This window comes from Cricetulus griseus, assembly GCF_003668045.3.
Source record: "Cricetulus griseus strain 17A/GY chromosome 1 unlocalized genomic scaffold, alternate assembly CriGri-PICRH-1.0 chr1_0, whole genome shotgun sequence".
Lineage (NCBI taxonomy): Eukaryota > Metazoa > Chordata > Mammalia > Rodentia > Cricetidae > Cricetulus > Cricetulus griseus.
The window spans coordinates 213,645,659-213,657,338 of record NW_023276806.1 but is presented as its reverse complement, the minus strand read 5'-3'; the positions used below and the strand labels follow the sequence as shown (position 1 = coordinate 213,657,338).

The following is an 11,680-nucleotide window of genomic DNA, read 5'->3' as shown; positions in this document are numbered from 1 at the left end:
AGCATTGTACCGTCTGTGTCAAAGGAGATGGTGGGGATGCTTCCCCAATGGTCAGCTCACCATCGTTGCTCGGCAGAATTCTCTTCTCCACTTTAGACTGTGCAAATTTCTAATGGGAAAGCCATGTTTCCTCGTGTGTGTGTGTGTGTGTGTGTGTGTGTGTGTGTGTGTGTGTGTGTGTGTGTGTGTGTGTGCGCGCGCGCGTGCGCACGCGTGCGCGCACACACACACATTTCCTGTCTGTTTCTTTGTGTGTCCTTCAGCTTTTTCCCACCAACATATTCCTCTCAGGTGATCTCCCTTTCTCCATGTAGCATTAATTATTGCCCTTGCCATACTCACTTTCCTTAATGGCATTTTCACCAGTCAGCACATCGTGTTTCTTTCTGCCTTTATTTATCGTCTTATTCCCCTTATTAGAATGGATGTTCCATGAAAGCAAATTCCATATGTTTGTTTCTTTCCTGATATGCCTTCAAAGCCTGCAGTTCCTGGTACTTATTAGGCTCAACTACTATTTACAAGGAATGGCAGGGCAGAGGGATACAAATTACATTCCACTGTCTGTGTCCAAGAAGTACTTATATTCCATCTATTAATTTGTGTGAGATTTTCTGACATTTCATCAACTGAGTGCTTTTAATCAAGTGCTTATATTTAATTCTCCGAAATCACTTCAATGCTGTAGTATAAACAGTTTACTCATGGCTATCATATTAGTGACTCAACTGGGGAATGTGAGAGTTGTTTCCTTTTCATCTGGTAACTAGCATCCTAATTTCACCTGCACTTGACATTAGTCCCTCATTATTTGTCAACTTCCTCTAAATAGTTCTGGATGGAAGACAAAAGCGTCTTGTGTGCTAGCTGCCCTTGCTCTTTGCAGCCAAGTTATAATGGAGTGCAGTGTGAGATACACAGACAAGCATTTATTTTCCTCAGAAGCCTCAGTGCTCATTTGCAGATCCCTTTCCCAGCCATTTTTATTAGCTTCACACATTGAGAATGGATCTATAATCAGGAAGACAATTATCAGGACTCCATGTGTCCATGTTGGTGTTTTCCTGAGTCCAGGAAATGAGCTGTTCATTATCTGGTAAGCGCTGACCATTAGAGACAGAAAGAGTCCCTTTTCCCAGCTGCTCTCCTTCATGTCACAGAAGCCTTCTTTCTCAGTTCATTAAGTTTAACCTCAGGCAATTGCCACTCAGCCAGATCACTCCCTTTTTGTCGTTGTTATCCTTTTGACACACCCGAAGATGGGTCTTGCATTGGCAGCAATGAACCAGCAAGTTTTCATTTTTTAAAAAATTACTTTGTGAGAGAAGGATTTAGGTTGAAAAAGGTTTCTTTCTCCGAAGACAGTTAACATTTTTTCTTTTATTTATACTGATGGCCCCAGTTATCATAGCTTTTAAAGTCAGCTTTATAGGTGCATAAGTAAGAAGAAATAATCTTAAATGTCATCCTCTGTCAAAGCTCTTGAGTCGGTTTTCAATCAATGTTTGGTCTGTTTAAAACAAATAACATGGGCTCTGGGTGTAGGTTGGGTGAAGATCAGCATCTCAATACTGATCACCCAGCATGTGCAAGGTCCTTGGTTTCATCCCAGCACCACACGAATAAGTTAGTAAATAGATAAATATATAAATAGACAGATGATAGATTAAAAACTACATGGATCATGATCATTAACAAAGAATAACATAATTTTTAATGTGTCTGTGATTTTCCACTGATTTTTAATCTTTCTGTTGAAGATAGACGTTACATGAATGTATGTACAGGATCTTGGGTTTATTCCTTTATCAGAAGTTGTTTTAGCTGAAAAAATTTAGGTTAGCATAAAGTTTTGGATTTATCATGGCACCTTCATACAAATGTGCCACACTTTATTCTTGCTTGTCCCTTTCCCCTACAGTCCTCTGCAGCACCCCAGCCCCCTGTCCACGCTGTCCCAGTCAGCCCCTCACTTGTGTTTCTAAATTATATGCACTGAAACTTCACTATGTCTTCCTATTTCTGAGCTTTTATAATCCTGTAGCTATAAATTTATTACAGTAATTGTCACTCTATCACTATCATTGTGTGGATGCTTTGCAACAATCACTCATTTACCTATCTTCTCTTTCACACATGCACACACACAAAGCAAAATACAAATAAAGTGTGTGTTATCCTGCTAGCATCTTTTCTTCTCTCTCTCTCTCTCTCTCTCTCTCTCTCTCTCTCTCTCTCACACACACACACACATACACATATATATATGTATATATGTATATACATAATATACATATATATATATTTCTATGTCTTAGAATAAATTCTGAGAAATTGAATTACTAGTTTAAAGACTTTTTTCAATTAGCATAGTGTTGACATTGTTTCTTCTTGACTTAAATTAATTGGTACTTCCTTTGTCAATTAAAAGTGAAAGTTTAAAATCCATTTTTTGTATCTTTGAAGGTAATAGATGTTGAGATTTGCTTTCTAACTTATTGGGTCATTTCCTCAATACACCAATTGACTTTGTTTCCTTTTCTTACCAGACCTGGTAAGACATGCATATTCCGGTGCTCTCCAGGGTAGGTATTGCTCTTATTGCTTTCATATCAATGGGTTTTCCCTCCACATGGCATTGTAATCAAAGATAGATATTGTTTCAAGCTGTTGTTACATCTGCTTTGAATGTGGGTTCCATAATTGCATTTAATTGTTTCTGGCTATGCATTCTTTTTGAAAGCGACATGATACCTAGGCTAAAGGGGATTGCACCAAAGACTTCCTTAGTTTTTATTGCTAAACAAATATTTCCATAATTGTTTTGCAACATGCCAGATCTGGTCTCAGTCTCTCCTTTTATGAATCATTATGGGGCAATTTCTAATGTTATTTTCCTGTAATCCCTCAGCTGTCCAAAGGCTTGTTGAAAACTCTTTTATAGGAATATCAGATGCCAGTTTTGCATACTCTGCCTCCTTCTCCACACAAGATGCCTCCTTGTTGATCTATTTCTTCAAGCCACACTCAACAGAAGCAAGACAGTGCCATGAGAAGAAAGGGGCCAGAACCCTTTTGTGAAGAAACAGTACAGTGTGATAAATATTGGGAAAAAGAACCCCGTGGACAATTATGAACACATAGCCCTTTCATAAAGATAGATTGTGAAATGAAGAGTGACCCATCAGCTGTCAGCCAAGTAGCCGAGGGGGTCACTGGGGATATGGTTGACAGGGTTTTCTGTCAACTCGCTGTGTTTACAAAAAGCAGACATGAGCCCCCATTCTTCCTTAACATGCAAGCTTTGTCTTCCATGCCACCCTCTGGACGGAGCAGCTGACTCTCATTTTAATGGAATGCCCCTCTCTATACTTCCAAAGCAATGTTTGAGGAATCACTTTGATTGGTCCAGGGTTTTATTTTGCTTTTCTACTGTCTTTTGCACTGAAACAAGTAGCACATAATTTAATCATTACTGACATAAAAATGAATTAGTTTAAGACTGAATAGTACAATCAGACTTCTTTTATAGTCTGGAATACAGGCTTTTGTTTTGAAATTTTTAGCTACTCCTTTCCTCATTTTCCAATATTCTGAGCTCTCTGACCCAGTCACAATGGGATTAGATGTGCATTTGAGTTAAAACTCAGGGGAAAGTACAATAGAACTCTCCTTACAGACCTTGTTTTCAAATCAATGACATTGCCCATCTTATTGGAATATTCTTAGCTCTTCTTTGCTCTGTAGTGCCAGTCTCAGCCATGCCAGCTTTAACTGATCTGCCTCTATTCTGTTTATACCATATGTTACATTTATGTAACATACTCTAGGCAAATGGAAATACAAAATAAAGTGTTCTCAATAGTACAATATCAAAAGCTTGGAACTTGGGAGGAATTCTCTGGTCTCTAAATCCATGCAGCCTCTTTGTGTGGAACACTGATACTTTGCTGTTTTGGATGAATTCATCAGTCTCCTATGCCTAGGGCCCTTTTTATTTCTTGCTCTGATATTCGTGTTCAGTTACATGCTATCCATTGGCTTTGTGGCTCACTCATTAATTTCACTAGTAAGGCATTCTCCTCCTCCTCCTTCCCCTCCTCCCCCCCTCCCCTCTTCCCCCTCCTCCCCCTCCCACTTCCCCTCCCGCTCCCCCTCCCCACCTTCTTTTTCTTCTTCTTCTTCTTCTTCTTCTTCTTCTTCTTCTTCTTCTTCTTCTTCTTCTTCTTCTTCTTCTTCTTCTTCTTCTTCTTCCTCCTATGCATTGAGCATCATTCCAAGTAAGAAAGAGGACAGATAAGTAGAGGTGGTGGCATCAGCATGTAAGATAAAAAGAAAATAAGTAAATAAGGGAGATTAGGAAAACAGTGATTAAAGCAAAATAAACAAAGTGTGAAGGTAGAGGGATTACAGTCATCATGGCAGCCTTAAACTGTGAGGCAAGAAGAGATCCCCCTTGTTTTGCAGTGTTCACCCATCCTCTGCCAGTGTCCTGTTAAATGACCAAATGCCAAGAGGCCTTGGGACCATGACAACTCACTGGGTAGCCTCATCAGTTGACATTTTAAAATTTTAATTAATTATTTTACACCCTGACTGAATTTTCCCTTTTCTCCTCTCCTCTTGCCCACCCCCACCAATCCACTCCTCCTCTGTGTCTGTTAGAAAAGCCCAGACTTCCCATGAGTATCAACAAAGCATGGTATATCAAGTTTCAGTAAGACTAAGTACCTATCCTGTATTTAGGCTGGGTAAGGCAATCCAGTATGAGAAATGGGTTCCTAAGAGCCAGCTAAAGTGTTAGGCACAGCCCCTCTCCCATTGTTAGGATTGCTACAAGTAGACCAAGGTACCCAATTGTCACATATATGTAGAAAGCCTAGGTCAGTTCCCATGCAGGCTCTGTGGTTGTTGGTTCAGACTCTGAGAGTTCCTATGAACCAGGTCAATTGTTTCTGTGGGTTTTCTTATGCCCTTGACCCTTCTAGCTCCTATAGTCTTTCCTCCGGGGTCCTCAGCAGGATTCCTCAAGCTTGGGCTAATGTTTGTCTGTGGGTCTCTGCAACTGTTTGCATCAGTCACCAGATGAGTGCTCTTTAACAACAGTAGGGGTGGTCACCAATCTGGTCACAGGAGATGGCCAGTTCAGGCTATGTATCCAGTATTGTTAAGAGTCCAGCTGGTATCATCCTTGTAGATTCATGGGAGTTTCCCTTGCATCAGGTTTCTACCTGACCCCCAAATACTCCCCCTTTCCAGGCATCTCTTTCAGTACTCTTCCCCTCTGTCCACCTCCTAACCAGATCCCTCTAGTTCCCATCCCTACCCACCCATAGTCCACCCAAGACATCTTTTCTATTTCCCCTTCCCAGTGAGAACTGTGAGTGCCCCCTCCCCTGGTAGGCCCTCCTTGTTACTTAGCCTCTCTCTTGGTCTGTGGATTGTAGTCTGGCTATACTTTACAGCTAACACCCACTTATGAGTGAGTACCTACCATGTTTGTCTTTCTAGGTCTGGGTTATCTCATTCAGGATGATTTTTTAGAGTTCCATCTATTTTCAAATTTCCTGATGTCACTGTTTTCAACAGCTGAGTAATACTCCACTGTGTATGGAGTATTACAAAAAATGTACCCCTATTTTCTTTGTCCATTTGTTGGTTGACTTTTAAAGAGAAATCTAAATTTCCCAAACTTTCTATATTGGAATTGCAAACAAATGACAAATGTAAAAGAAAGAAAGGTAAAAGACTTGGATATTCATTAAATAAATGTTTTTTATCCACGCATAAGAAGCAGATGATGCAAATAAAAGCACAGACCCACACCGTTAGAATGAAAATGATTTCCGATTTATGTCTGTCAGCAATATAGATATTTACAAATAACTCATATGAAAATGTAGAAAAGCACATTACATCTCCACACGTCATCCACATTGGCTGCATAAAGTTCAGTGACAGTCTTTGCCAATCTGCAGTTACTTGTACATAGATATTTTGTGCATTAAAAAATAAGTATACATAATTTAAAATAAATTACATTACACAATTTACAAAGTAATATTAACAAAAGATTCACAGACAGTTGCCTCCTTACTCCAGCAAAATAAATATTCAGGTAGCTAAATTAACAAGTGTCCCACTTAGAGCCATATAATTTAAAGTGAGGATTGATATAAATTTAATAAAATTATATTTTACAGTAATGGATATTGATCTCCTCAAAATTCTGTGATAAAAAGGGGCAAGAAAAAGGACCAGAAAAGGGAATCTAAATGTTTCAGTTTAAAAATAAATGCAAACAAATTATCCCAGGAGTTTATTGAGGCTCAGAACTAGGTTATAAATAAATCATTACTTAAACAAAGAAAAGAAATCAAACAACTACAAAACAGAACAATAAAACGTAGAGCCAGTTATAGTCTAAGTAAAGTAAGTTTTTACCCACTGACAAGGTGGCTTGCTTCAGATGTTTCAATGTTTCTGGTCTGGCTTGACACAACGGAATCAAAATGCATGTTTAGCTCTATTTGTTTAACATTTATTTTATTCATTTAACATTGCAGACATAAGCACTTCCCACTGTCTTTGTCACATAAGAATTCTTATCACACTGCAAATATCTTATTGACAGAAAAACCAAAAAGAAATAAAAAACCAAGAACAAGTCACTTGCTGGGTCCACACCTCAGTGTTGGAAGCCTGAATCCCTGAGGGGCAACCAGGACATCTGAAGGCAGAACTTGGCCACTGTCATGAGGGCAACAGGGAGATTCTGTTCTCACACCCAAACTAGATGCCCAGTGCTCAAGCATGCTCTGCAAGGGTTCTTATAGACTTGTTCAGGGACTGCTGGCTGCCTCCTCCCTCAGTACAATGGAAACTGGGTAAGTCACATTCAAACTGAACGTGGAAATGTTACAAATGACGAGATTGCAGGACATTGGCAAGCATGATTTCTACAAATCTATTCAGATTTTAACTCTCCCTAGAAATAGGCTCTTTCCTGTTCATTATGGATGGATACAGACCTTTTCACTGTTGTGCAAAGTGGGGAGAGAACAAAGATTTCAGATGAAAATATGGTGAATAAGGAAATAGTACCTAACAACAATGTAAACATAGAAATTGACATTTTCACACTGAAGATTTTCTTTCTATTCATCTCTTGGTGTGCCACATGTGTGACTCTTTACTCTTTAGACATTGCTTTGATAAGAAATGTTCCACTTAAATGAAAATCTTTACACCCTAATTGATGTTTGTGTTTCAATAGAAGAGTTAATAAATATGCTATACTTTTCCTTGTAAGATTTTGGGTGTGTTTAGTGGCAGGTGGTTTGGAGGGAAGGAGACAAGGCTATGACAAGCAGGAGAGTAGAATTAGAGAGACTAGGCAGAGAGAGGAGTCACACAGAAGCAAGGAAACACTAAATCAGAGGAGTTAAAGTCATGTGTGGGAAGTACTGCTTTCTTCCTCCAGAAGCAATGCCTTTATCTTGAAATATTCAAGAACTTAACAGTTTTGGGAAGCCACTGTGACCATTGCCACCCCTCCCAGCATGTTCTGACACTTAGAATCCCTGTGCAAAAGGACTAAGCATGCTTATAAGGAATCTGTAGTAATGTGTTCCAGTGCAAACACCTCTTACAAAGCATGCTTTTCTTCTTTTGGATGTCTTAGCGACTTATGTATATAAAGCCTCTACTAATTTTAAGTGCCCAGCTGAGTGTCTTACATGTGATAACTCAATAAATATGGTCTTCTTATAAGTAATTTGTGCTTTATTATATAAATAATTAAAAGACATGCTTTAATGTACTCCTTTTCAATTAGCTTAAGCTACACTCATAAAAGCTTTGAAATAGAGCTTATTTATAGTCAGTATAGTGGATGGGCACTGATGAATAGGCAAATCAGCCCCTTTCAAGGAATATCAGCCATGCCACTCTTCCTGGGGTAGTCCAACAAAATTCTATACATGCCTGCATTTGTCCTTTCTTCTTAAAATCAAATAGAAAATCTCTTCCTTCCTTCCTTCCTTCCTTCCTTCCTTTCCCTCCCTCCTCCCTTCTCCTTTCCCTCCCTCCTCCCTCTTTCCCTCCCTTTCTGTCTCCCTTTCCTTTTATTTCTGCCCACAGATTGCTTTGGAAAGGCAAAGGTGGTCAACAGAAAATTTTTTACTGTTTACCTCCTGAATTATTAGCTGAATCAAGAGAATAAAGTTCTGGTGAAGTTACAGTATTTCTTACCCTAGAAACTCAATAAAGCCATCTATACATGATTATAATAACTGCCCATTTGTTCAAATTATCCAATGAGGATACATTCTCATTTCCCTATTTCTAACAAGAATCCATGCAGTACTGATTTATCCTGATACGGAATATCCAATTTTTTCCAACATTAATGTAGTTTTAAATATAATTATTTATTCATAAACACCCTCCATCTTCATGATATTGTGTATCTTATGACTTTTTAACCTATTTATATCCTAGGTAGGGGAACACTGCTTTGTCTTTATAATTAATCACATTTTATAAAATACCTTAAATGAAGCTTGTGTAAGGAATAAAATAGGATTTCATTTCCCAAGAATGCTGGGTGTTGCCCACATTTCATCAGAGTGTTACAATTTTTCACCCAATCATAATGGATTATGTTTGAACTATTTTGGACAGAGCTTTTTTATCCAATGATATTAATATAAGGATTATGTTGAAGACCTCTGGTGTGTGTGTGTGTGTGTGTGTGTGTGTGTGTGTGTGTGTGTGTGTAACAATCACAGGTTTAGAATAACAACATTATTTTTTTTCCTTTTCATGTTTTATTTCAACTAAATCCTTGGCTTCCAGTGAAACTCACCCTCCTGTCTGCTCTCTTTGAAATGACACATATCATCTAAAGCCTTACATTTGGAATAAATAAGAAATACTTACCACATTTTTCATATTGAACTATATAAAAAGATTTTCATTTGGGGGATTACAACATCCTCTTAACTCAGAATTCTTTTGTAATCTTTGCAGAAAATGCTGTTCTAATGGACAGCAGGGGGAGCTCATACCTAGTCTATGAAGGCAAATACCTCACCACCCAAACCACAGTTCCAGCAATACACAAGTGTTTAAGCTTAAAAACAAACAAAACAAAGCAAAATCCCAAAGGTGTTTACTGTATATAAAGACTGGAAAGCATAGTGGTCCAGAGGCTAATTGCAGTAGTTACTGCTAGAAATATGTGACTTTTTTTTCCATGACACCGTTTAACTTCCTTTTTAGAAGAAAGAAGTGAGAAATATTCCACGGTAAAATTTCCCCAACAGTCCTAAGTAATGACTATAAATTGTGACCTGTGAGATCAAACCTGGTAGACAGAGAGTATACAACTGAAAACTAACAATTGTATAATATGGAGCTAGCTTTAAAAACACATCTACAGAGGAAGATGGGTCCACAAACTAAGACATGTAAATATAGCCTGTTGTTTTTTTCATGGAAAAGAGTGATGTCACTGTTTTTCCTGCTGAGTATCTTTTCTGGCACCATGGAACAATGACAGTGTGGTGAGCTGACTGAAAACATTTCCTGTTTGATCTTTTGTTTAAAAGGCTTGTGACCATTGCTCTAGATATTTAAGCAAGCTCTGGACAAGATCACTCACTCTTCTCTTCTTAAGTTTTAGGTTTTAGAATCATACTGCTTCAGATGTCAGTCATGAGAAGGGCAAAAGACCATGACAGTGAAATACAGCCTACATGGTGGGATGTCAACCTCACACCAAGAAAGCAAATTATGAAGAAAGAAAAGCTAACACATAATTGTGATTTTTTTGTTACAAAAATCATCAGTACATTATTTTCTCCATCTGCTCAAAATTACGAAGACAACCAGTTTTTTCTTTTCTTTTCTTCTTCTTTTTTTAAACAAAGATAACAAATATATAAATCTCATCAGAAACAGCCTTCCAAGAGCAACTGCAACCCAACCAGGAGCTTCCCACCTTTTGGAGGTTGATGGGTTAGGGACTTCAACACTTGAATTCTTGCCAATTTGTCAGTTTCATAATGGCTGTAGTGAGAAGGAAGAGTGTAGACAGCAGGTGTAATAGCAGATTCGATCCTGTTACCAACAAGACTGAACTAACTCTCTTCCAAGTACAAGCTTGCAAATGTCTCCACAGCACTCCTGGCACAGATGTCTTCATCCCATATGAAAAGAGACAGTTCCTATGGCAATACTGGTTAAGTGCCTATCATGCTGCACTAATATAGTGCAAAATGTGCCTTCCATATAGCAAAAAGATGTAGGCAACCAGTGTGAAATTAGGGAAAGTAGAAATGTATTAACACAAGCATATTTGTTTTCTAGACAATAACCACTATAAAATACCGAACTTGAGGATTCTGTCTTCTAAGGTACTAATACGCGTCCAGCATTCACACATTGGAGAGAGACAAGAATAGTCTTATAAAAGAGTTTGTCTCTGAAATGCAGTCCAATAAAAGCTACCATCAACCATGAAGATGCAAAATTATGGGTTCTCCATCTAGCATAGGACTTTATCTTCTTTACTGTTAAACGTTTATTATTAACAAGTATATTAGATGACATCATAATGTACGCCATTTGATCGAGTATACATGTTGTTATACTTAAGTGTAGAATTGTAAAACCTTCATTATGAACTCTTCATGCTAGAAAGTTCTGTGGGTTAGTGCTGCAAGCAGTCTTGCATCTGGCTTCCCAATCTTGACCAATTTCCTCACGACTTTTTTAGGGATCAAAGTGGTTTGTTTTCAATCGGTAGATTTCAGCAAAGATGGTATAAAACTCTCCAGACACAACATGCGTTCCACTGCATCTCCTAGAATTCTCAAGGTTGACTGTCTGTATGTCAGTGGTACTGTCTTGAATATTCCCAGTGGGAGGAGGGTTCTCTCTCTCTCTCTCTCTCTCTCTCTCTCTCTCTCTCTCTCTCTCTTTCTTAACGATGGTGTTCATAACAATTTACGTTAATTATAAGTCACACATTTGAATACTGGCACTGTGGGCCCTGGATGTCTACTACAAAGACAAAAGGCCAAGTCTGGTTGTTTCCAGGAATAGTCGACATTACATATCTGCGTCTCCATCATATGCTAAGGTTAAAGGTTTGAGACGGTTATTTTGCCGTCTTTGGGGTTTCTTTGGCTTCTTGCTGTAGAAAGTTCAGGAAAAATTGAAGAAAGTCAGTCTTTCATGTTAAATATTATTGTTTTGAATTAAAAAGCAAAACAAAACAAAATGGTGAATCTAAATTGCCTATTTTCCACACTGCCTTTTAGAATATGAATTTGTGATCTCTTTGAGTTTCAGTTTCAAGAAGCCATGCCAAGGCATTTAATTGTTTTGTAAAAGCCAAATTAATCAATTTCTTGGTTGATAACAGTAGGAGTGGTGATATGATATATTTGGGGCTTGTTTAAGAACTTTTATAAATAATGTACATTTACAAATACAGTTAAATAAGATTAAGAATTATCATGACATCTTCCTCTAGGGAAAGTTCAATATAAAATATGTATTACATACCATTAATGAAAACCAACATTCTATGTCATTTACTCATGAGAAAAATCTTGAAAAAAATGACCTAAAACAGCCCTGACTCATTTCTATGAGCTGAATGACTCAA

The 11,680-nt window shown here is 38.0% G+C and overlaps 1 protein-coding gene across 4 annotated transcripts in view; it reads right to left on the bottom strand.

The window, feature by feature from the left end:
- Positions 1-5,828: 5,828 nt before the first annotated feature.
- Thsd7a (thrombospondin type 1 domain containing 7A) overlaps positions 5,829-11,680 on the bottom strand; it is a 402,619-nt gene continuing 396,767 nt past the window's right edge. For 2 of the 4 annotated variants that reach the window (XM_035450549.1, XM_035450550.1), the window contains one exon: positions 5,829-10,074. In XM_035450549.1, the coding sequence (XP_035306440.1) occupies positions 9,957-10,074 (118 nt within the window). In that variant the 3' untranslated portion in view covers positions 5,829-9,956. Of the gene's footprint in view, positions 11,204-11,680 lie in introns of all 4 variants that reach the window. The other 2 variants (XM_027389923.2, XM_027389924.2) reach the window with 1 other exon arrangement.